The 27099-nt window shown below is 43.1% G+C and overlaps 1 protein-coding gene across 1 annotated transcript; it reads right to left on the bottom strand.

Annotated features, from left to right (window-relative positions):
- Positions 1–38: 38 nt before the first annotated feature.
- CDC23 (cell division cycle 23) lies at positions 39–27068 on the bottom strand. Its single transcript, XM_062189084.1, has 16 exons — positions 26879–27068; positions 26719–26791; positions 22644–22781; positions 20284–20326; positions 19344–19449; positions 19109–19241; positions 15391–15568; positions 15212–15309; positions 14714–14795; positions 8115–8268; positions 7878–7997; positions 5908–5983; positions 5538–5599; positions 2531–2609; positions 2335–2454; positions 39–1431 (listed from the first exon to the last, which is right to left on the bottom strand). Exons 1-16 carry the CDS (start codon positions 27037–27039, stop codon positions 1261–1263), a joined length of 1794 nt encoding a protein of 597 aa, XP_062045068.1. The 5' UTR covers positions 27040–27068; the 3' UTR covers positions 39–1260.
- Positions 27069–27099: the final 31 nt, after the last annotated feature.

Below are 27099 nucleotides of genomic sequence, written 5' to 3'. Positions count from 1 at the left end.
AATTTAGGAAAAATAATTAAAACATTATAAAATGGGTGTAAAAACAGAATCAAACACCTGGGAATGGCAGTGGAGACGAGTAACTAGTGTACAACTAATCTGACTTACTAAGAAATAAATTCAAGTGGCATGAGCTATTCTAACTTTTCTTAATATAAAATGAAATGTCATACGTTAGGAGGTGAACAGGTAACAAATGATGTTCCAAGAATAAAAAGGAAGGAAAGCTGGAACCTGAGCTCAGGATGGTCCACAGATCTTCTGTACAAATTCATTATAGCAGACATTACAATGAGAGCAAATTACCTCCTGAACACACATGCACAGGACTGGAACCCTCCAAGACCACAGTAAGAATGATTCCCTTTACCTTGTCTAGACAGATAAAGGCTGAAAAAACATGTGTTCTGTTGGAGATAGGAGGCAAAAAGATAATTACGCATAAAAAATTAAAACAGACTAGTTTGAAGTGAGTTTATTCCCATCGGTGTAGTAGCAAAAGTCATTTTCAAATGTCCATGAAAGCATCTGTAATCCTGTCTCCTTGGTTTGCTTTGGTAGGGGTATAGCTAACACTATAGCCATCTTTGGCCCTCAGTAAGGGTCATCAGCAGTTCCATGCTTCAGTGAGTTTCTTTTGTCCTTTTATTCAACTCTAGTAACTTCCAACTTGAAAGCTTTTAGAAGACTCCTTCTCAAACCAGTTTTGGAAGAATGCCTCCCTTGAGAAAGTACAAATGGATAGCTCTACTCCATTTAAACCTAATCTCTGACTTCAAAATTGGGGTCATGCTCAGCTGATCCAAGAATGAGGTTATTTCTACAAAGTGCCCTGACCTCCTCCTAGGGTACTCAGTTATGGCTACTGCCAGCAGAAAGTACAGTGGCAGACTTTGCTTCCTTCCTTGTCTCTCGCACTCCAGAAGCATTAACACTTTGTTCCTGAAGCCTGTGCTAAAGTGCTGTAAAAGGGATACTTTTAGGGGGATGAAAAATGCCTCTGTGAAGAAGACCAAGATCTGCAGCCACTCTGTGAACGGAAGAGACACAAGTGCTCCTAACTGGCAAAAGACAAAATCTGTACCTGCCAATATTCATCTGTCAGTCCGCCTCTGGAGGTGATTATATACACTGTCCCCAAGGAGCTGTTTCCATCTGTAGAAATGAGAGCTGAGGTCCTTGGATGAACAACATGGCCATTCTTTACATGGAAGTAAGGCTTACTATGGGTCTAGCAATGTACTTGCTTGAAGTAGCCAATTACGGTGTGACAGAAGACAAGTTGAGTGGAGAAACTCTGCGGGTGGGAGTGTTGTTGGCAGACAGCGAGGCAGGGAGGAAAAAGGGAGCAGGCATCTCACTGGTCGGAGTCTCGCCTTGGTTCCGGAGCTGTAGGATTTGCCGAAGCAAGGCCTTACCTTCTTCCCGGGTCTGAAACAAAAGCAGATGATCATTTCAAAATATGCCCAACGCTGCTTTTTTTTTTTTTTTTTTTTTTTTTTTGGACAGGCAGAGTTAGACAGTGAGAGACAGAGACAGAGAGAAAGGTCTTCTTTTTCCGTTGGTTCACCCCTCAGATGGCCGCTATGGCTGGCGCACTGCGCTGATCCAAAGCCAGGAGCCAGGTGCTTCCTCCTGGTCTCCCATGCAGGTACAGGGCCCAAGGATCTGGGCCATCCTCCACTGCACTCCTGGGCTACAGCAGAGAGCTGGACTGGAAGAGGAGCAACTAGGACAGAATCCGGCGCCCCGACCAGGACTAGAACCTGGTGTGCCGGCACCGCAGGTGGAGGACTAGCCTATTGAGCCGCGGTGCCAGCGCAAGACTATTTTTAAAAACAAGTTATTGGGGCCAGTGCTGTGGCACAGCAGGTTAACGCCCTGGCCTGAAGCGCAGGCATAGTATATGGGCACCAGTTCGAGACCCGACTCCTCCACTTCTGATGCAGCTCTCTGCTATGCCCTGGGAAAGCAGGAGAAGATGGCCCAAGTCCTTGGGCCCCTGTACCCGTGTGGGAGACCCAGAAGAAACTCCTGGCTCCTGGCTTCAGATCAACGCAGCTCCGGCCATTGTGGCCAATTGGGGAGTGAACCATCGGATGTAATACCTCTCTCTCTCTCTCAGCCTCTCCTCTCTCTGTGTAACTTTGACTTTCAAATAAATAAATAAATCTTTAAAAAAAAAAGTTATTGAGGTACTGATGATATACGAGTTCCACAAATCAGAGTAGGCTTTTCATTTACATTCTTAACCACTCTCCACCCTCACATTATAGTAAAGACCTTACATTCTAGCCTAAAATCCAAAGCCTTTATTAAAGAACCGATACTCACATCATTGAATGCACAACACTTCTGGGCACAAGTTGAAGCTTCATCCCACAGCTTGCACTTAAAGTAGTACTGGGCCAGATAGCGGAAGGCTGTGCTTTCCTCCAAGTGTTCCACTATCTCCTAGACAGGGAAAGCAGGAATGACTGCGGTGGCAAGAACAAGATGAACGACACAGTTCTCATGCTATGACACATACCCCACAGGAATAGATATCTTGAATATATTTGATGTAGCACTGGGCAGCCTGTTCTGACTCTGTCAACTGTTCATGAAGCCTACAAAAAAAATTGGCCTTTTAGTACAAATCAGATCTCAGAGCAAATTAATGATAAGTATAAGCACACAATGAAGACATAAAATTACAGTACAGATGGGTATAAATTTTGGCATAAATGGTACACTGAGACCTGTAAGCATGAATACCAACAGATGTCATGGTTTCTGTTATCAAAGCTAGCAGATTCATTACTCTGCTACTAATGATGAAGGAAAGTTAGTGAATACTTAAGTTGGATAACACATTCTCACTAAATTGTCTGCTAATAACTAGAGTGAGATTTTAAAAGGACATTAAGGGGCCAGTGCTGTAGCATAGCGGGTAAAGTCACTGCCTGCAGTGCCGGCATCCCATATGGGCGCCAGTTCAAGTCCTGGCTGTTCTACTTCCCATCCAGCTCTCTGTTATGCCCTGGGAAAGCAAGAGAAGATGGCCCAAGTCCTTGGGCCCCTGCAACTGTGTGGGAGAACCGGAGGAAGCTCCTGACTCCTGGCTTCGGATCGGCATAGCTCTGGCCAACTGGCGAGTGAAATAGCAGATGGAAGACCTCTCTCTCTCTCTCTCTCTGCCTCTCTTTCTCTCTCTGTAACTCTGACCTTCAAATGAAATAAATAAGATCTTTAAAAAAAAAAAAAAAAAGGACATGAAAGAATTCAGGATTAAAGAATACAGAAGGGGCCAGCACTGTGGCGCAGTAGGTTAACCCTCCACCTGTGGCGCCAACATCCTATATGGGTGCTGGTTTGAGTCCCAGCTGTTCCACTTCTTATCCAGCTCCCTGCTATAGCCTGGGAAAACAGTGGAAGACTGCCCAAGTCCTTCGGCCCCTGCATCCATGTGGGAGACCCAAAAGATCTGGAATAAGCTCCTGGCTCTTGGCTTCAGATCAGCCCAACTCTAGCTGTTGCTGCCATTTGGGGAGTGAACCAGTGGATAGAAGACCTTTTTTTCTCTCTCCCTTTCACTGTCTATAACTCTACCTCTCAAATAAATAAAAATCTTTAAAAAAAAAAAATACAGAAAAGAACAGATAGAAATGAAACTGCATTTTTTTTTTTTTTTTTTTTTTTTTTTGGACAGGCAGAGTGGATAGTGAGAGAGAGAGACAGAGAGAAAGGTCTTCCTTTTTGCCGTTGGTTCACCCTCCAATGGCCGCTGCGGCCGGCGCATCACGCTGATCCGAAGCCAGGAGCCAGGTGCTTCTCCTGGTCTCCCATGGGGTGCAGAGCCCAAGGACTTGGCCCATCCTCCACTGCCTTCCCGGGCCATAGCAGAGAGCTGGCCTGGAAGAGGGGCAACCGGGATAGAATCTGGTGCCCCAACCGGGACTAGAACCCAGTGTGCCGGCGCCGCAAGGCGGAGGATTAGCCTGTTGAGCCACAGCGCCGGCCTGAAACTGCATTTTAAGAATCTCCTTGGCAGTGCTGCCATCCCATATGCGTGCTGGTTCATGTCCTGGCTCCTCCAGAACTTGGGACCCTGCACCCACGTTGGAGACCCAGAAGAAACTGCTGGTTCGTTCGTTTGTTCGTTCTTTCTTTCTCTCTCTTTTTCTTTCAAGATTTATTTATTTGAAAGGCAGAATCACAGAGAGGCAAAGAAAAAGAGAGAGAGAGGTCTTCCATCCGCTGCTTTACTCCCCAAATGGCTGCAATGGCTGCAACTGAGCCAATCTGAAGCCAGGAACCAAGAGCCTCCTCCAGGTCTCCCACGTGGGTGCGGGGGCCTAAGGACCTGGGCCATCCTCCACCACTCTCCCAGGCCACAACAGAGTTGGACCGGAAGAGCAGCCGGGACTCGAACCAGCACCCATATGGGATGCTGGCACTGCAGGTGGCGGATTCACCCACCATGCCATAGCACCAGCCCCTCTCTTCCTCTGTAACTCTTTCAAATAAAGATGCCAATAAGTCTAATACATCTATCTCTACATATAGAGATAGATATAGATATATCTACCGCCTGACCATGAAACAGGTGTTTGGCCTAACTATGAAGATGCCTGAATCCCAGTTCAGAGTGCTTGGGTTTGAAGCATGGCTCCAACTTCTGACTCCAGCTTCCTGCTAATGCAGACCCTGGGAGGTAGAGTGGTGATGGCTCAAGTACATGGGTTCCTGCTACCCATGTAAGAGACCCAGATGGGGGCCGGTGCTGTGGCGCAGCGGGTTAACGCCTGGCCTGAAGTGCCGGCATCCCATATGAGTGCGAGTTTGAGACCCAGCTGTTCCCCTTCCAATTCAGCTCTCTGCTATGGCCTGGGAAAGCAGGAGAAGATGACCCAAGTCCTTGGGCCCCTGACCAGCGTGGGAGACCCAGAGGAAGCTCCTGGCTCCTGGCTTCGGATCAGCGCAGCTCTGGCCATTGTGGCCATCTGGGGTGTGAACTAATGGATGGAAGACCTCTCTCTCTGTGCCTCTCCTCTCTCTGAGTAACTCTGACTTGCAAATAAATAAATAAATATTAAAAAAAAAGACAGAGACCTAGATGGAATTTCTGGCTCCTCACTTCAGCCTGGCTAACCCTTGGCTGCTGCAGGCATTTGGGGAGTGAACCAGTGGATGGAAGATCTCTGTCTCTCTCTGTCTCTTCCTCTCTCTCTGTCACTCTGCCATTCAAATAAATTACTAAATAAAAAAATATTTAAGGAAAAAAAGGCCATTTCCTAGATTGCTCTCACATAAAAATACCATTTTTTTCTTCAATTCACTCCTGATCCCTTGCCCAATAAGAAAGCAATTCTCCTTTCAAGAAGTAACATTCTCTCAAGATGGCTAAATTCCCAGACCAGCATTCAGACATCCTGCTATATCTACATATTCATGTAGGAAAATGGGTGACAGGAGGCTCTGGAGCACGCAGGTAGGACCCACTAGCCCAGAGAAGCCAACAGAAACAGCAGCAACATTGTACTCCTTTCACTCACTTTGCCAGTTTCACCAGAGCCATCTTCTCCACATCTCCCACGGCATAAGCTCTCCAGTAACACTGTCAAAAAAATAAACTGATCATTTTGACCACTGACCCATGTGTCACAGTTAATCACAAAAAGGGTAAGGCCCTGCAAACTTCCCAGAAGTTCTGACCTGCAGGATACAAGGCATTTTAACTAGTTCTGATAGGTGCTGAAACTCCCTCTGATCATCCCAAATCAGCTTTGTTTTTATCTTACATTAACTAATATTCAGACTTTCCTATGCACATAGCTCAGAATAAAAACTTAGAGCACAAATAGTTCCACCTGCATCTAAACAGCAAATTTCCATTCAAATTTTTCAGGGCCCAATTTCAGGTACCTTTTTGGCTTCTACTAGTTGATTGAGTTTCTCATAACATTCTCCTAAAGCAACCAGCATACGAGAATCATTGGGCCTGAGGAAGAAGAACAGAAGTCTCAGCAAACACGTGATCACTAACGAAGCCCTCGCCCCACTATTTTGCATCTACTCAAGGACTGGTCTCTAACACTTCATGTAATTAGATTAATTAGTGTTCATAATTATGCTATTAGTGAAATATACTAAATTCAACATGTATTAGCAAGTTTAAACTCAGGTCTCCAATAATCAAAACCATTTGCTGTGGGGCTGCATTGTGGCACAGCAGGTTGAGTCACCACCTGTGATGCTGGTATCCCCTATGCAGGTTCTGGTTCAAGTCCCAACTACTCCACTTCTGATCCAGCTTCCTGCTAATGTGTTTGGCAAGTCCTTGGGCCCCTGCCAACTATGTGAAGACTCAGATAGAGTTCCAGCCTTCTGATTTTGGCATGACCTAAGCCTGGTTGTTGCAAATAATTAATTAAAAAAAAAAAAAAACATTTGCTGTGATTAACGGCTATCAAAGAGAAAGGAGATGGTGAGTAGTGGCACTGGTGGCACCTGGGGTACCTCCATTGCTGCGCACATTTGCCCACCGTGCCTGTCTCCTCAGGTTGCACCTTCCTGAAGCAAGGTCAGATCTGTGTGGTGCACTACAACTGGATGCTTGCAGATGGAAATAAATTTTATTCCTCCAGAGACAGAAACAAGCCTTTTAAGTTTATACTGGGCAACAGGGAGTGACCCGAGGCTAGGAAGAAGTTGCCCAGATAAGTCCCCAAAATATGCCCACAATGTCACTGGGCATCTGGGCACCATCCTACCACATGCCACTCTCATCTTTGATGTGGAGCTTCCAAAAGTGGAATGACACGAATGGCATCCCCTCTTAGCTCCTGGTTCTTATATCCGCCGTGGAGGGGTCCGGTACTCAAGACGTGTAAACATGGCTTCATGCAGAGCTTTGCCTGTGGTTCTAGTACGTTCTATACAAACATCTGCCTGACTAAATGGATTCCGTCACTCAGCTTTGCATCTGACACCCCTATTTCCTTTGCCCTTCTTCCTGTGTGTGTTCACCTAAGTATGTCATAAACCTCAACTGACTCTTTTTATTTTGTTTTCACTTTGGGGTGAAGACTGAGTTTCAGCCTTGGATCTAGGTTTCCAGTTGGGATGCAGTCAGGTATTAACCGCATGGTGCTAGGTAAACTTTAGAACAGGAATTGGTGGTGGGGGGACAGGTTTTTGAGAATCTTTATTTTTATTATTTTTTGGATGAATTTTCTATCTATGATGTATTAAACCATCTTGCTACTGCACTGCAAAGTCAGCAGATTCTAGACGCTGAATTATTCTGCAATCTGAGCGATGTCCTTGGGTTAGATTAACAGCCCTGCCCAAAACTGAAGTTGGGAGGGGGAAACCCTTTGCGTCCACAGCCCCAGCCCAGCCTCCCTGTGATGCTGAAATACTATAGGTTCTTGTCTCCAGGGACCAATGAAGTCTTGTAACCTGGCTTATTTATTTATAATCTCCTAACTCTCCAAACTCTTCCAACACTTCCTAAATGGTAAGAAACTCTAATTCACAGTTTAAACTGAAGGTGCTGTTTGTAAAAGCCTGGCCATCACGACAAATCTTTCGAGTATTCTCTTGAGAAGGTGATGCTGCTACTCACAGGCTCAGCACCTCCCCGTGTTTGGTGCTTAGCTCTCTGCTCATTTCAGTTTCCTGGCTTTTCCTCCCCAGCCCTTCGCACCCCTCTGCTGTCCTGGTGACACAAAATACTGCTGCCCATCCCTGCCCGTTGGCACTACACATGAGTTTTGAGTCTTATTACTGCAGTAGAAGAGAGGGAAGAAGAGGAAGAGAGAGAAAGAAGGAAAAATGGGTGATCATCAGTCCTTCCCACACCAAATACACTGTCAAGTGACCAGACTTACCGAAGCTGGTGGGCTCGTCTGTAATAATAAAGGCAGTAAAATGGCATTTTAAGGATTTCATAGGTCTGCCCAAGGCCATACCAGGCTCTGTAGTCCCGCTTGTTGACTTCAATGGCATGTCTAAGAAGCAGAAAAGACAGACTGGTCAGAGGGCAGAATCAAGGTTAGCCAGTGCATGTGCATCACTGTCTGACAGTAGCGCCGCCTACTCCACCTCACCCTCCACTATATGCTCACCTGTAAGCCTGGATAGCAGCAGAGGTGTTCTTCATTTCCATGTACTCGTGTCCCATCAGTGTCCAGGCCCCTAGGTACCGAGGATTCAATTTCAGGGCTCTCTGGAAATATAAGGCTGCTTTCTCATGCTGAGAACGTAAACTGTAATAATTACCTGATTAAAAAACAACAGAAAACTACAAATAAGTAGAAAGGTAAAAATAAAAGTCTACTAAAATAGATAACCCACTAAACAGCCATGAAACTATAACCTCCTAACCCCAAAAGTTCTGGCAAAAAAACCTCAATTGTACACAGGGAGTATCATCATTCTCTTGGGAAATATAGTTCATCTTTTATAGACTATTTTTTTTTTAAAGTATTCTGAAACACTGAAAGTTTCTCTAAATTTTATCTCATCTGGATACAGCACTTACATAGTTTCTTAATTAAGAGTAGGAAATTTTGAAAGTATGCTTTAGATTAGGGTTTTCTATCTATATTCCTCCGAGCCTGGGTTTCACAGGGTCCAAGGAAAGGCAGAGCTCTGAGCTTCCCTTTAGCTCAGAAGCCAAAAACATGCCTGAAATTGGACCCTGAAGAGTTTGAATGGAAACCTGCTGTTTAGACGCAAGTGGAACTATCTGTGCTCGAATTTTTCTTTATTTTGTGAACAGGAAAAGTATACCTTGAGAAGGAAGCTCTGAGCTTCCCTCTCCCACAAGAATCAGAGCAGCTCTATTATCATTAGTTTTGAAAAGGTTAACTGAAAGACTTTAAGGCTCTGTGAAAGATTTTATTTGAAGAGTATAAAAGCTCTGTCTTATATCAACTGGTGAATGGATCAAAAAAATATGGTACACATGGGGTGAGCATTTGGAACAGTGGGTAAGATGTCACCTCAGACACTTGCATTCCATGTGAGAGTATGTGCGAGCCAAGTCCCAGCTCTGTTTCTGATTTGTTTCTTGCTGACATGCACCCTTGGAGGCAGCAAGCCCAAGTAACTGGGTCCCTGCCACCCACATTAAGTTCCCTGCTCTAAGCTTTGGCCTGGCCCAACCCACGTGTGAACATTTGGGAAGTGAACAAGGGATGGGTGTGGGGAGGGTTCTCTGTTTCTGAATCTTTCTCTCTCATTCTCCAACTATCTACCTTTCATATAAATGAAATTATTTTTAAAAGAATTACTGATAAACATACAACATGGCTGAATACTCAAAATATGTTGAAAAAAGCCAGACAATAAGACTAAAGATTACAGGATTCCATTTATATGAAATCCCAAAACTATAGACAGAAAGCAGTGGTTTCTGGGGGAAGATAATGGGACTGACTGCAGAGACAAAAGGCAACATGTTAGGGCGCTACAGCATTCTAACTGAATTACAGTGATAGCTACAAAACTGTGTGAATTTACAAAAAACTCATTGAACTATAAACTTAAAATTAGTGAATTTTATGGTATGTAAGTTGTACTTCAATTAAGTTTTTTAAAGGAATGAATCACTATAAAGACTTGGAGGGATTATAGTTGAATGAGAAAAGTGAAATGCAGATATATGTATATCTTAATAGCCCATTAAACCACGCATATGTGTATATACACTTTTATGTGATATGAAAACATGCTAACATATATAATGGGAGAAGGGTGCAGCAAGCAAAAGCAAACATAAAACTTTATACTAAAAAAAACCCTGCTTTATGTATAAATTGTATTGCATAAACAAATCAGATGAAAAGACAGATGTTATATATACTAATGTGTAAAGATCATCAGATACTGTCAAGAAGAAAAAGCAAGTTAGATTTATTTATTTATTTCAAAGGCAGAAATACTGAGAGAGAAGGAGACATGGAATGAGAGACAGAGATCTTCCACTTGCTGCTTCCTCCCCAAATGGCCACAATGGCTGGGACTGGGCCAGGCTGAAGTCTGGAGCTTCTTCTGGGTCACCCACATGAATGCATGGGCCACCTTGCACTGTTCTCCCAGGCACATCAGCAGGGAGCTGGATCAGAAATGGAGGCAATCAGTACTCCAACTAGCACCCATATGGGATATTGGGACTGCAGGCGGAGGCTTAACCTTCTACACCACAGCACCAGCCTTATCCATATATGTTTTAACTGTCTAGATTTAGCTTTTTAGTCTGATTCAGGAGAAATCAATCACACCAATTATCTACCCTTCATACCTGATTACTTAGGTTCAAACTCAATTTCATGTTCATCTGGGAAAAAGCAATAATGGAGGGTTGAATGTCCTACAGGATATATTTGCTTTTGCCACTGACTCAGACTCAAATATAGGAGGTGTAAGAAGACTCTAGGCAGAGTCCCTAAAAATTAACTTCTGTAACAGAGTAGAGAAGTAGGTTAGCGGCAACAAGAGTTCAGACCCTGGCTGCTAAAGAAGTCAGCATGACAAGGAGATGTTAAGGGAAGCAGAATAAGCAAGTCCAAAAATTAAGTAGATGAGACTTGTTAACCAGTTGGAACAGCTAAAATGAACTGAATGAATACAATAAGCTTGGCAACTTACATTGTTACAAATACTTTATACAGAAAAGGAAGACTTCAAATTCATGGAAGGAAGTAACAGATAAGTTTATTTTGGCAAAGAAAAAATAATTTTATACACAGGTATTAATTTATTTGATCTTGACAAATGCATGAGGAAAGGTTCTACTTGTTATTCTCCCTTTATTGACAAAAAACTAATGCACAGAGAAGGGTGGGCATTTGACCTTGAAAAAAAAAAAAAAAAAAGTTTTTGAAGATTTACTAATTTTAAAAGCAGCCGGCACCGTGACTTAACAGGCTTATCCTCTGCCTTGCGGCGCCGGCACACCGGGTTCTAGTCCCAGTTGGGGCGCCGGATTCTGTCCTGGTTGTCCCTCTTCCAGGCCAGCTCTCTGCTATGGCCCAGGAGGGCAGTGGAGGATGGCCCAAGTGCTTGGGCCCTGCACCCGCATGGGAGACCAGGAGAAGCACCTGGCTCCTGGCTTCGGATCAGCGAGATGCGCCGGCCGCAGCGGCCATTGGAGGGTGAACCAACGGCAAAAAGGAAGACCTTTCTCTCTGTCTCTCTCTATCCACTCTGCCTGTCAAAAAAAAAAAAAAAAAAAAAAAAAAAAAGTAAAGGCAGAGTGACAGAAGGAGAGAGAGAGACATAAAAAGAGAAAGAGAGAGATATTCTATGTGCTGGTTCACTCCCTAAATGCCCACAACAGCCAAGGCCTAACCAGACCAAAATCAGGTGCCAAAAACTCCACTGGGGTCTCTCACAAAGGTGGAAGGGACTCAAGTACTTGAGCCATCATCTCCTGCCTTCCAGGTGCATTAGCAGAGAGGTGGATCAGAAACAGAGAACAGACTTGGACTCTTACTCTGATAGGAGATAAGAGTTCCCAAATGGTGGCCCAACCTGCTACAACACAACGCTCACATCCAAACATGTAAAAACAATTTTTTTAGATTATTATACAAAAAAAATTTTCAGTTAATAAAATCAAAAGTTTATTTGAGGGGCCAGCATTGGGGTGTAGTGGATTAAGCTGTTTCTGTGACGCTGGTATTCCATATTGGCGCACTGGTTCAAGTTTAGTTGCTCTGCTTCCATCCAGGTCCCTGCTACCGTACCTGGGAAGGTAATGAAAGATGGCTCAAGTGCTGGGGCCCCTGACATTCACACAGGGCACCCGCATAGAGTTCCAGGCTCTTGGCTTTAGTCTGGTCCAGCCCAGCCTCTGTAGTCATTTGGGGAGTGAACCAGTGAATGGAAGATCTCTTTCTCTTTATGTCTTTTGCCCTCTTTCCTTGTTGATCTGTCTTTCAAATAAATAAATCTTTACAAATAAGTAAGTTATTTGTTCATTTATTTTCATTTTACTTGGAAGACAGAGAGACAAACAGAACTCTTCCATTCAGGGGCCGGCCAGCACTATGGCATAGCGGGTAAGGCCACTAGCTGCAGTCCCGGCATCCCACGTGGGTGCTGGTTCGAGACTCAGCTGCTCCATTTCTTTTTTCTTGACAGGCAGAGTGGACAGTGAGAGAGAGAGACAGAGAGAAAGGTCTTCCTTTGCCGTTGGTTCACCCTCCAATGGCCACCGTGGCCGGCGCGCTGATCCGATGGCAGGAGCCAGGTGCTTCTGGTCTCCCATGGGGTGCAGAGCCCAAGGACTTGGGCATCCTCCACTGCACTCCCTGGCCACAGCAGAGAGCTGGCCTGGAAGAGGGGCAACCGGGACAGAATCCGGCGCCCCGACCGGGACTAGAACCTGGTGTGCCGGCGCCACAAGGCAGAGAATTAGCCTATTGAGCCATGGCGCCAGCCCTGCTCCATTTCTGATCCAGCTCTCTACTGTGGCCTGGGAAAGCAGTAGAGGATGGTCAAAGTGCTTGGGCCCCTGCAGCCACATGGGAGACCTAGAAGAGGCTCCTGGATCCTTGGCTTCGGATAGGCCCAGCTCCGGCCGTTGTGACCATTTGGGGAGTGAACTAGCAGATGGAAGATCTCTCTCTGCCTCTGCCTCTCTGTAACTCTACCTTCTAAATCAATCTATCTATCTATCTTAAAAAGAAAGAAATCTTCCATTCACTGTTTCACTCCCCAAATGCTCCCAAAGCCGGGAGCCCAGACCTCCCAGGTGAGTAGCAAGGACCAAAGGACTTGAATCACTACCTGCTGCTTCCATGGGTGCACATCAGTAGGAAGTCAGAATCAGGAGAGGAGCCAGGACTCAAATCTGCATTCTGATATGGGATATAGGTCCCAAGTAGCATCTTAACCATTGTGCCACCTGCCCAAAATTTCAAAATTTTTTTTGTACCAAAACACACTTTGTAATTCCATTTTTCCATGAACTTTTTGAAGTCCTCAAATTTTTCAAGCACAATGTCTGTTCCACACTTAATATTGCCAAAAATCACTTTCTTCAAGAAACCTCCCTGAGTCTCAAACTGGATCACTTTTTCTATATACTCCCAAAGCATCCTACATTTACCTCAATCGCAATACTCAATCCACTGTGTTAAAGCTGTTTTCTTATCAGTCTTCACTGATGGACAACTAGGGTAGGTATTTCAATACAAAGCACAATACCTAAGATACAAATGATGCTCAAAAGGTGTTTTTTAACAAACTAGGGGTTTTTTTGTTTTTATTTATTTTTTTTTTGACAGGCAGAGTAGACAGTGAGAGAGAGAGAAAGGTCTTCCTTTTCCGTTGGTTCATCCCACAATGGCTGCTGCGGCTGGGATCTGAAGCCAGGAGCCAGGTACTTCCTCCTGGTCTCCCATGCAGGTACAGGGTCCAAGGACCTGGACCATCATCCATTGCACTCCCGGGCCACAGCAGAGAGCTGGACTGGAAGAGGAGCAACCGGGACTAGAACCCGGTATGCCGGCACCGCAGGCGGAGGATTAGCCTATTGAGCTGTGGCGCCAACCCAAACTAGGGTTCTACTCTCACCTTAATAGACTTTAATCCGTAAAGCTATGATGTTGAAAAGATCACTTATTCCTACCTTATTTGTGTTTCACAGCACTTACTACACTTCATGTAAATGCTTACTTCCTATACTAGAACCTAACTTCCTCAAAAGAGCCAGAAATATTTATTGAATCACAGATAAATTAAAATCCCATCAGTTCATTAGTAATATCCTGAACTGCAAAAGCACAAATGTATGCTTTCAATGTAATGTGATCAAAGCCCAAGGAACATGCATCTCTTTCATCTCCAAAAAGCCTAGGCTCTCAATCACAACCAACCAAGGTTACTTTCACCAAGGAGTGGTTATTTACCTGTCAACTGATTATCATGCCACAGTGTGGCCAAGTACACAGAACCATGATTCTCAACCAAGGATGACTCTAACTCCCACAGGGCATTTGACAGTGTCTAGAAACACTTTTAGTTGTCATAACTGGGGGAAACAGGTTTCTAGCTTATAGTGAGTAGAGCCTAAGGATACTACTTAGACCTAAAATAGGACAGACCATCCCAAACAACAACAAACAAATGACCTAGCCCCAAAAGTCAACAATGCTGAGAATGGGACATCCTAATCCAGGAAGTAGGCACTCTCATATCTGTCTGTAGGACTGTCTTAGAAACATTTTAGTTACATTAAAGTTTAAGCATACTCACCTTTGCCCTAGCCTTTCACTGCTATTAACTTATTATACAGATAGTTCACAGACATGCAGAAACAAATGTACATACACAAACACATTCCCTGAAACAATCTTTATAATAGAAACACTAATCACAATTTACATAATAGAAAACTTACATAAAAGTAATATAAATTAACATGTACTAACAGGTAAATATAGCAAAGATATATCGAACTTTAAAAAAGGGAGTTCCAAAGTAATAGGTAGCATATTGATCTAGTCATTGCAAACAAACTATTCCATGCCAGTCACACTTTCAAAGTATTTGCGCAGAAAAATATCCTAGAGTCACATTCATCAGTCTTACAGTAGGATTATAGTGAGTTCTCACATTCTGTGGTGTATTAATTTTATTACTTTTGACAGCTTAAAAGTTATTTTTATATTTGTTACTTAAAATATAAGAAAAAAATGTAGTTAACTCTTACCAATTACACAGCATGTTTCTACACGATATTTATCAATCTCACAGAGGTTATGAGCCAAATAACTCAATTCAGATTTCATACTCTGGAAGAAAAGACAAAGATAATCTAAGCATGAAAAAGAACTCCCTAGGGAGTGCGCATCTGGCCTAGTGGTTAAAATACTAGCCTGTGTTCCATATCAAAGAGCCTAGGTTCAATACCTGCCCCACTCCTGACTCCATCTTCCTGCTACTGCAGACCCTAGTTCAAGTGGCTGATTCTTGTCACCCACATAGGAGACCTGGATTGCGTTCCAGCTCCTGGCTTCTGCCTGGCCCAGTCCCAGCTGTTGCAAGTTTTTGGGGAGTGAACAAACAGATGGGAGCATTCTCTCTCTATGCCTCCCATATTAAATAAACAAGAACTGACTCAATTATTTTTCATGTACTAAGTGACGACTCAACCCAGTAGTACAACACAAATGAGCATAATCAAGCCTGAGAAAGGGAAGCAGCTCACTCTGACATAAAGCAGGTTGGAGAATGTGTCCATATTTTCAATCCTGTAAGGGTCTTGCTTCCTCAGCTCATTAAAAATGGAGAGGGCTTTGTCGATATCTGCAAAAAGATGACAGAATTCAGAAAAAACATCAAGCACACTCCAGGAATGATGGTATGTCATTGTCTCTATTAACTCACCTCTGATATTGTGATATGCAACTGCAATTTGGGAAACAATATAAGAGCTTTTAGAAAAGCCCACATCAATGAGATTCTGATACTTCTGAAGGGCCTCCTCTATCAACTGCAACTCTGTGTATATATGAGCCAGAAAAAACTCTTTCATCCAGGTGTCTGGCAAAGACAGGAACTTCAGCTGGGCAGCAGGAGAGAGAGGGACATATTAATATAATTTGACTTCTCCCCCAAACATTAAGAAACTATATTATCTAAAAGAATTTTTTTTTACAAAATTATTTATTTATTTATTTGAAAGAGTTACAGAGAAAGAAAGAGAGGCAGAAAGAGAGAGAGAGAGAGGCCAGCACTGTGGCTCAATAGGCTAATCCTCCACCTGCAGTGCTGGCACATCGGGTTCTAGTCCCGGTCGGGGAGCCGGATTCTGTCCCGGTTGCCCCTCTTCCAGGCCAGCTCTCTGCTGTGGCCTGGGAGTGCAGTGGAGGATGGCCCAAGTGCTTGGGCCCTGTACCCACATGGGAGACCAGGAGAAGCACCTGGCTCCTGGCTTCGGATCAGCGTGGTGTGCTGGCCATGGCGGCCATTGGAGGGTGAACCAACGGTAAAGGAAGACCTTTCTCTCTGTCTCTCTCTCTCTCACTGTCCACTCTACCTGTCCAAAAAAGAAAAGAAAAAAGAAACACAGAGAGAGAGAGGTCTTCCATCTGCTGGTTCACTCCCCAGTAGGCCACAATGGCCACAGCTGTGCCTATCCAAAGCCAGGAGTCAGTTGCTTCCTCAGAGTCTCCCACACGGGTGCAGGGGCCCAAGCACTTGGGTCATCTTCCACTGCGTTCCCAGGCTACAGCAGAGAGCTGGATCGGAAGAGGAGCAGCTGGGACTCAAACTGGCGCCCATGTGGGATGCCAACACTGCAGGCCGTGGCTTTAACCGCTATGCCACAGTGTCAGCCCCTCTAAAAGAAATTTTGTCACTAAAATTTTATTAGAGTGCCTACTAATGAACACAGGTAGTCCAATTAAGTGAATATGACATACAAGCACAACAGGGAAGAATGGCCTGGTCAGGAAAGGATCTGAGGTAAATCTTAGAGGATGAGTAAGATTTGAATAGAAAAGAGGAAAGGAAGAGAAAGAAAACAGTATTGTAGGCTCAGGCAACAACAAAAATGGAAGTCATAAGTGTACGTAAGCAGGATAAGGAAACTAGCTTGGTCTGACATGAGGCTATGCGTTGCAAAGAAGTGGAAAAATAAGACTGAACTGGTAGGAGAGGTTCTACTGTGCAACAGAAAAGGCAATGTAATAAAAAACTACTGTAAATTTTTGGCAAGAAAATGACATGATGACGTGTGTTATAAGAATAAGTTTGGGGGGCCAGTGCTGCAGTGCAGTGGGTTAACGCCGTAGCCTGAAGTGCTGGCATCCCATATGGGCGCCGGTTCTAATCCCGGTTGCTCCACTTCCAATCCAGCTCTCTGCTGTGGCCTGGGAAAGCAGTAGAAGATGGCCCAAGTCCTTGGGTCCCTGCAACCGCATGGGAGACCCAGAAGAAGCTCCTGGCTCCTGGCTTCGGATCAGCGCAGCTCTTTCCATTGCAGCCATCTGGGGAGTGAACCAGTGGATGGAAGACCTCTCTCTCTGCCTCTCCTCTCTCTGTGTAACTCTGACTTTCAAATAAATAAATAAAAATATTTAAAAAAAAAAAAAAAAAAGAATAAGTTTGGGGGCCAGTACTGTGGCACAGCAGGTAAAGCCACTGCCTGCAGTGCCGGCATCCCATATGGGTGACGGTTCCAGACCTGGCTGTTCCATTTCCAATCCAGCTCTCTGCTACAGTCTGGGAAAGCAACAGAAGATGGCCCAAGTCCTTGTGCCCCCGCACCCACATGTGAGACCCAGAGGAAGCTCCTGGTTCCTGACAGGCACTGCTCCAGCCACTGTGGCCAACTGGGGAGTGAGCCAGCAGATGGAAGACCTCTCTCTCTCTGCCTCTCCTTCTCTCTGTGTAACTCTGACTTTCAAATAAATAAATAAATCTTAAAAAAAAAAAAAAAAAAAGAGTAAGTTTGGAAAAAGGATAAAAGATGGCTTGGAAATGGAAGTGCAAGAATGGAAAAGCTAGATGGAAACTATTACTTATATGTAATCCAAATGTGAGATGATAATTGAGATGGCAAGAGACACCAAGAGAAGAGATGTATATGAAAGTAACCATGGCAATGTCTCATGACCGACTAGTTAGAGAGAAAAGAGAAAGGGAAAAGATAAATATGATTCTGAGGTGTCAAGACTGAGTGTTGAGACAAACACTAGTGACATCAGTGAGGGTCTATTAGGTTGGGATGAAGAAAGAGAATTTGGAAATCAAGAAAAGAAATTTGGTTTTGCATATTTTGAATTCAGAGATAAAAGAAACTTCTAATTAAAGTCTATTAGAAAGACAGGAATACAAATAAACCAAGATAAGGTTCCAGTCACAGAATTAGTAGTCTGAATCATTATTAGGGAAAATCAACCAGTCTTTGGCTCTTTAGGCCAACAAAAGGAAGAGTGTCATTGCTTCTATTAACTATAAAGAACAGCAAAATTAACACAATGGACAATGTTCTCTAATAATGACTAATAAAATGACTGCAGTTATAGAGTATTCACATACATTATTTCATTAACAAATCTTCAATATTTTTATAGAATCCATGACAGCTCAAAAGAGGCCTAGGCCAGCACTGCGGCTTACTAGGCTAATCCTCAACCTGCAGTGCCGGCACCGGATTCTGTCCTGGTTGCTCCTCTTCCAGTCCAGCTCTCTGCTGTGGCCCGGGAAGGCAGTGGAGGATGGCCCAGGTCCTTGGGCCCTGCACCCGCATGGGAGACTGAGAAGCACCTGGTTCCTGGCTCCTGGCTTCGGATTGGTGCAGCTCCGACCGTAGCAGCCATTTGGGGGGTGAACCAACAGAAGGAAGACCTTTCTCTCTGTCTCTCACTGTCTAACTCTGTCTGTCCAAAAAAATAAAAAGAGGCCTAAAAAATGTTTTAATTCAATCCTTGATATCAGAGAGAACTTTCCTATGCCATCTTTGGAATTAGGGAAGAACTCTAATATATGTAGCATTTAGTATACAAAACAAATTATAGTAAGAATTGAATTTGAAAACTTGAATATGAAAAAATATTCTGAGGCCAGAGTAGTGGTGTAGTAAGTAAAGCCACCACCTGTGAAGCCGGCATCCCATATGGACACTGCTCTACTTTTCATCCAGTTCCCTGCTAATGCACCTGGGAAAGCAGTGGAAGATGCTCCAAGTGCTTGGGTCCCTGCACGCACATGGGAGACAGGGATAAAGCTCTGGCTCCTGGCTCCGGCCTGGCTGAGCCCCAGCCACTGCAGCCATTTGGGGAGTGAACCAACGAATGGAAGATCTCTCTTCCTCTTTCTGTCTCTCCCTCTTTATAACTCTTTCAAATAAAGAAACAAATCTTTTAAAAAAGGAGAGAAAATATTCTAATAGAACTGGATAAAAATTCAACAACTACTGAACAAAAGGTAGTCATGTGTCTTTCAAATCAAGACTTCAATTCTAAATCAGTGAAAGAGACACAGCAAAGAGCTGGCTTTAACCAAAGGTCAGGCAAAACTCTGCCTACTCCTTCCTACATTACTGCAAAATTATATAAGATTGGCGCATAAAGTTTTCATGTAGCTCCTCTCAATTTACCATCTCTTTGTCTGTGATCAGGTTACAAAGTTCTAACCAGGCTCCCCAATGCAAAGGTAAAACATGGGTGGCCTCCACAAACACATCAATGGCCTCTTTCACCAAGTCCAGTTTTCGAAGCACCACACCATACCTGGGAAAGAAAGACACAATCACACAAGTTAATGCTTTATGACATCACCCTTCTACTCATAAGAATATGTTACGGAACGTTCCAAATTACTATTACACTTACAGATAAAGGCCAAATCCATCAAGTTCCCGAGCTTGGTGTTTTTTGCTAAGCTCCACTCTCAGTTCTCTAAGAGCCTCATTTTTCACTTGTCCTTTTTCCAAGGGGCCTAGGAAAGAAACAGTCTCTAATCCAGGGGAAGGATAATGGTTTTCATTTTCACAGACCTAGACAATCCCTGAAACCTCTAGAAAACACTCCCAAGTGGCCAACAGTATCTTACACAATTAATTTACTTTATTCTAAAATTTGTCACTGATAATGGGTCTGTAGTCATATTTTGCTAGACTCATACAGTTTTTAAAATTTTTGAATTCATGGGACAGCACTATGGCATGGTGGGTAAAGTTACTGCTACAGCGTTGGTGTCCCATATGGGCGCTGGTTCTAGTCCAAACTATTCCACTTGTGATCCAGCTCCCTGCCAGTGTACCTGGGAAAGCAGTGGAGGATGGCCCAGGTACTTGGACCCCTGCACCCACGTGGGAGACCTAAGTGAAACTCCTGGCTCCTAGCATCAGCCTGGCCCAGCCCTGGCCATTGTGACCATTTGGGGAGTGAACCAGCAGATGAAGCTCTTTTTTTTATTTCTCGCTGCCACTCCCTCTCATGGCTCTGCCTTACAAATAAATAATAAATTTTTAAAAGCAAAAAAATTTTGAATTTGTGTTTCAAAGAAACCTCAACTAAAAATCTGAATATCCAGCTTCATATCACAGGGACAGAGAAGGGCCAAGGGATAAAAACGCTACAACATCAGGCCCAGATTCCTCACTGAAGTTCAACCATAGCTAGGTGACAACCAGGCAGCTGACATAAGCCATGTGCTCTCCAATTTGCAATAGTCCTCTCAGTCCATCTGTATTACCTGCCTGGCTCCTGTAGGCATTTAAGTTTGCAACTCTGATTTCTAGGTGAAAAGGTAAGAGAAAGATTGTCATACCTAGGCTATCAACTGTTTCATCATCCTTCTTTTTCTCTCCAGACTGTAAGAGAAAATCAACAAATAAGTCTTTTTTCATTTTATTCTAAAATACATTCTAAAGCTTGCAATGTGATTCTACCTAAAAGGCCCAAGTCCAACCAAAATGCATCTACCTTTGATTACTATGTAAAATAAGTATAGCAGGGTTTTCACCAGACAAATCTGGGACAGCCTGAGTATCAAAACAATTAAGTAATGAATTATAAACAATCAAAATATAGGAATTGATGAAAAAAAAGAATTAATGAGTCCATATTGGTGATAAGTGGATAAATAAAAGGGGAAGGGGAAGGAAGGCTCTCGCTTAGAGTACCAAGTGTTCAACAGTAAATGTACTATTATTCATGCTTCAGTAGAAAATCATCATCTTGCAACATCATAGTAAAGAGTGCTTTAGGCAATAATTAACAATGGATATTAAATTTAGGGAGAAATTTTGAAGAGCAGGACATTTGCATATCCTTCAGTGTATTCTTGTAGACTGCTGATTAGCTGCTAGAGAAGTGATAAATACAGTGGAGAAGGACTATCAACACTATTAACAAATGATCAAAATTATCATTATCAGTGAGGGGTACACAAATATCATATATCACCAGATACAATGCCCTTATGAGATTCCACTTACATACTATACTGGCTAGGTTGTATATAACTAGAATAAAACTATGAAGAAATATCAGACATACCCAGAGTAAAAAATGTTCTATTTTTAAAGAGAAAAGGGATAAAAACGCATAGAACACAAAATACAGAGCAAAACATGCATTTCTGTTGAACATAATGTGTCAATGCTGTTTCACTAGTTATAATACATATACCACACTAGTGCAGGATACTGATAGAGAAGGTGGCATATGGGAACTCACGTATTCCCTGCTCAATTATACTGTGAATCTAAAACTGCTCTACAACAATAAAGTCTGTCAATTAAAAAGGGAAAGGAGAAATGGAGAACTGTCAGCTTTGAAACTTGTCAATGTTACAAAAGACAAAAACTGTTCTGTATTATAGATTAAAGGGACATGAAAAGTAAATGTAATTCCTGATAATAGTTTTTACTGAGGGGGAAACACTATAGAAGACATTGCTGGGCCAACTGACAAGATTAGAATTCAATGGTAAGGGGCCAGCGTTGTAGTACAGCGGGTTAACCCCCTGGCCTGAAGCGCCGGCATCCCTTATGGGCACTGGTTCGGGACCCGGGTGCTCCACTTCCTATCCAGCTCTCTGCTGTGGCCTGGGAAAGCAATAGAAGATGGCCCAAGTCCTTGGGCCCCTGAACCTGCTTGGGAGACTCGAAACAAACTTCCAGCTCCTGGCTTCAGATTGGCCCAGCTCCGGCCGTCGTGGTCATCGGGGGAGTAAAACAGCGGATGGAAGACCTCTCTCTCTCTCTCTCTCTCTCTCTCTGTGTGTGTGTGTGTGTAACTCTGACTTTCAAGTAAATAAATCTTAAAAAAAAAAAAAAAAAGAAAAAAAGAAGCCAGCCACAAAACCATAAATACTATAGGATTCCACTTAGATAGTTCTATAGTAGTCAAAAATCTCAGAAAACACAAAGGTGGCTTAAAGGGTTGGGGAAGGGAAAATAGGGAGTTATTCTTTAACTGGTAGAGTTTCAGTTTGACCAGATGAAAAGAGTTCTGCAAATGGATAGTAGTGATGGCTGTATAATATTATGAAGGTATTTAATACCATTGAATTACACATTAAAGAATGATTAAGATGGTGAATTTTACAAATAATTTATCACCAAAAAAAATTGGGGGAAAAAGATAAATTAAATGTAATCCAGACTGCAAATACAGACTATGCTAATAACCTGGATATGAATACAGAAAGTTTCTTAAAAATCCATTTACATAGAACAGAACAAAGAAAAACTAAGAGAGTACACTAATAAATTATAGTTGAATTGTTACTCAATATAGTATTAAACTATTTTACTTGCATTTCTTCACATTCATAATCTTAATAGCCAAAAAGTAAAAACAATATAAATGCAATGATTGATTTTATAAATTTAAAAATCAGCCCAGGCTTTTGAACTTTTTTTTTTTTTCTAACTTAACTCTTAAACAATAATATCAATCCGCTGGTATAAAAAACATATATAATCTAAAGAAAATGATCAGGATTGTTACTAATCATCCTCTTATTCCTAAAGATATTATCTATCATACTGTCTTTTTAAAAATTTATTTATGGTATATCTGGCCCACTGCTAAGCTATTTAAAAGATTAAACTTTTTCTACTGGGCTTTCAAAATGGATGCTTCACTGAAAGCATAATGGCAGCTTCAAACAGTGCTCACCAGGTATCTGGAATACATGTACAGGAAATAGGCTTTCTTGCTATTGCAGCCATGCAGGAAATGTGCTGCCCGATCATACTCTTTAACATCAAAGTAGGCCTTGGCCAGGGTGTAAGCATCCATGTCCTGGGCATCCTCCTAGAAAGAGACAGGTTTATATAAATGGTTGTGAATAGGATGACAAAAGTTCAGATCTAAGAAGCACAGTCCCTAATTTCAAAACACAGCAAAAAAAGTTGTTTTCCTCCTTCTAGAATTCTAACATACATAAAGATGTATATATACTATTGCTATGTTTCATTACTATGTAAAGCTATAGAATTTTTTTTTTTCAAAATGTATGTATTTTTAAATTTATCTGAGAGGGGAACAGAGAGACAAAGAGCTCCCTCATCCACTGGTTCACTCTCCAAATGCCCACAAGAGCTAGAACTGGGCCAGGTGCCAAAGCTGAATGCTGAGAACTCAGCCGTTCTCTGCTGCTTTCCCAGGTGGATTAGCCCAAATGAGATGCCGGCGCTGCCCGTGGCAGCTAAACCTACTCTGCCACAATGCCAGGCCCCAGACTCCAGCTTCTTGTTAATGCAGCAGTGATGGCTCAAGTAACTGGGTTCCTATTATCCACGTGGGAGACCCAGATGAAGTTCCCAGCTCTTAGCTTCAACCTGGCCTAGCCCTAGCCACTGTACACATTTGAGAAGTGAATCAGCAGCTAGAAATGCATCCACTCTCAAATAAATTCCTTCATAAGTGCACTCTACCGTGCAGTAGAGTACTTATGTTTTACATTTCAATAGTTTTGTCATAAGTTAGTATTGCTGAGAGATAGAACATGGCTATGGCCGGCGCCGTGGCTCAACAGGCTAATCCTCCGCCTTGCGGCGCCGGCACACCGGGTTCTAGTCCCGGTCGGGGCACCGATTCTGTCCCGGTTGCCCCTCTTCCAGGCCAGCTCTCTGCTGTGGCCAGGGAGTGCAGTGGAGGATGGCCCAAGTGCTTGGGCCCTGCACCCCATGGGAGACCAGGAGAAGCACCTGGCTCCTGCCATCGGAACAGCGCGGTGCGCCGGCCGCAGCAGCTATTGGAGGGTGAACCAACGGCAAAAGGAAGACCTTCTCTCTGTCTTCTCTCTCTCTCACTATCCACTCTGCCTGTCAAAAATTTTTTAAAAAAAAATTAAAAAAAAAAAAAAAGAACATGGCTATAATTTTCTATGTAAAACATGGCACAATCAAAACTACAATTCCCCAAATTCTAGGGATGAGTTGATTAAAACTTGAATTTAATTTTCCTCATTCTTCTAATCCCAAATATAACCAGTACAAAACTGGAACTAAAACATATTTAGTGTTTTGTTCCACTGGATCAACATATCCTAAATGTAGCCGTTCAGTTTTCAGATTCTAAACACTCTTCATATCCACTCACTAATTGCTTATTTCTTTGCCCCTGCCCTCACTTGCATTATACCATTTTTTGAGTAAGAGATATTTATTGGTTTTGAGTGGAGGAAAAATTTTATCTTCAGGAAAAACAAATGGATTATGATGAAAATCATTTAGATTACAAAAGGCTATGTAAACATACACATTATAGTCCATACATTAAAATACATTCATGGGGCTGTCACTGTGGCATAGTAGGTTAAGATGTTGCCTGCAGTACTGGCATCCTATATGGGGGCTGGTTCAAGTCCCAGCTGCTCCACTTTCGATCCAGCTCCTTGCTGATGGCCTGGGTAAACAGTGGAAGATGGCCCAAGTGCTTGGGCACTTGCACCCAGGTGGGAGATCCAGATGAAACTCCTGGCCCCAGCTTTGGGTCAGCCCAGCTCTGGCTGTTTAAGCTATTTGGGGAGTAAACCAGCAGGTGGAAGACCTCTCTCTTTGTAACTCTGCCTCTCAAATAAATAAATCTTTAAAAAAATATATATGTATATATATTTTTTTCAGATCAGCCCAGCTCCAGCTATTGCATCCATTTGGGAGTGAACCAGTGGATGGAAGACCTTTCTGTCTGTCTCTGTATCTGTAACTCTTCTTCTCAAATCAAAATCTTAAAAATATATACATATTAATAAAACTCAGAAAGTTTTAGTATTTGAATTATAAAGTGCTTAAAATTTTAGTTCCATTCTTTATTTTTTCTTAAGATTTTATTTCTTCATTTGAGAGGTAGAATTAGAGAGAGAGAGAGGAAGGTCTTCCATTCACTGGTTCACTCCTTAGATGGTCGCAACGCCAGCACTGAGCTGATCTAAAGCCAGGAGCTTCTTCCCAGTCTCCCATGTGAATGCAGGGGTCTAAGCACTTAGGACATCTTCCACTGCTTTCCCAGGCCATAAGCAGAGAGCTGGATCGGAAAAGGAACAACCAGGACACGAATTGGCATCCATATGGGATATCAGTGTCTCAAGCAAAGGCTTAACCTACCATGCCACAATGCCAACTCCAGTTCCATCCTTGCATATGGGAAATACCTAAAAAGTTCCACTTAAAGTTATATATAACATCGAGAAGCATTTAGCAGTGTGGTTAAGCTTTTAAATCAAGTTGTCACAATTGGTCCTAGTCACATCTCATTATTCAGAAAAGGTAAGTTTAGGGTTCAAGACAAGAGTATAACAAGCTAAAATACTCAAATGCTTTTTTGTTAATGTTTATAAAACATCGACAGTAAGCTATAACAAACACCTACTAAACAGATTTGAGGAAACCATAATAATCAATATCAGCAACTCTCTAAAGACCACAAGAGGTTTGGTCTAGTTTAGGTCAAGGCAGAAAAATTAGATCAAAATGTCTCTCTGGGGTTTTTCAGAGATACTCCTTACCTAGAGAACACCACAAAACACTAAATGTGCAACAAATTAGCCAACAGGCTACTGAATCAGTATACCCCACAGCAAGTTGAAAGTTACTAAACCAACCAATAGCTAATACTTTCCAATAATTCAATAATGGTCAGGTATCTGCAGTATGTTAATCCTGATGTATTATACAAACTCGGGAGAGCGGGCTATTAACAGACTCTTCCTCAGTCTCTGTGCTCTATTTACTCATTCAACAACTGATTTTCCTTTACAGGATGGAGAAGGTGCCTAGGCACCTGTGAAAGAAGATACAGAGGGGAGAATGCTAATAATATAGATATAACTCACATTCATACAACAATTAATGTAAGTATAATGTATGTTTTATCTTTATGGTCTTAATAAATCTTTTTGAAAGCCCAGCAATGATTAATAGTATCTACAAATGAGATCGGTATCACTTAGAGATCATTTGCCCACATCGATGCTACCAGTTAAGAATCCAGATGCAAATCTACGTCCACCTAGCAATAATCCACTATCACTCCTTATCCAATCGAAACAATGATTAACAGCTCATTTTACTCAGTCCTATGTGCCAAGTACGCTTCTAAGGGGTTTCAGCATGTAAATATTATTTACCTGATTCTCTCAATATCCCCATAAACTACAAACTTTTTGTCTTTATTTCAGGGATAAGGAAACGGGATGAGGAGAGATAGGTGCTAAATGCCACCAGTTTGAGACCTGAACTCAAAACCTTCTCAGGGCAGAGACCACACTTTTAACCAATTCTCTATGCCACACTAACAGCACAGGAACAGTTTCACACTGCTGTAAAAAAAAAAAAATTAAAAAAAAAAAAAAAAACCTCGGTTCTCATTTTCATGAGGGCTGTCTCCAACTTGGGGTACAGAAACTTAAAAGGCTGAAATTTTTAGCAATGACTATTTAGCAATTCTCTCCAGCATAAGTAAGAGCATCGCCAGATGTTTCAAAACGGGTAAAACCGCTGGTTAGCAACCTGCTCTTCCAAGGCGCGCCTTCCCCGCGACTCCCTCCTGCTGGGCAGAGCAATCCGCTCTCCTCCATCACAGGGCCCTCAGCGCGCGGGGCCCCCCAAAAGTTCGTGGAAATGGGGGAAAAACAAAAAAACTTGGCACGGATTGCAAAACTCCTCCCACCAACATAAGTTTATCTCTGGATTCCGTTCCTCGGCGATCCTCCCGATACAACCCTGCGTGCACGGACACCGCTCCTTACCTCGGTAACAGGCGGCGGCGGCTGCAGCTCGGCCAAAGGCAGGGCCGGGAGGGAGAAGGCCAACTCCGCCGACCTGCAACAGCCACACGAACTGCATCAGCTCCACAAGCCCCCGAGGCCACGTATCCGAGCCCGGCCCCTGCCAACCCCCAGATCTCACCATTTGCTACTGTGCAGCAGGCCCCGCTCCCGGGTAAGGCCTGCGATCAGCAGCAGCTGCTTTTTAATTTCCCGCAAATCTGAGAAATCGGCGTTCGTGGCCAGGACAGGCACCACAGCCGCCGTCACAGCCACCGGGGCTACGGACGTACTCGCGGCCATTTTCCTGGCTCGGGCCACTCCAGCCAATCACCGGGGACAATACTAACTGATCGGATGCCT

Source organism: Lepus europaeus, chromosome 4, assembly GCF_033115175.1.
Source record: "Lepus europaeus isolate LE1 chromosome 4, mLepTim1.pri, whole genome shotgun sequence".
NCBI classification, from domain to species: domain Eukaryota; kingdom Metazoa; phylum Chordata; class Mammalia; order Lagomorpha; family Leporidae; genus Lepus; species Lepus europaeus.
The sequence above is the reverse complement of the archived record's forward strand: the minus strand, read 5'-3'. Positions and strand labels throughout refer to the sequence as shown.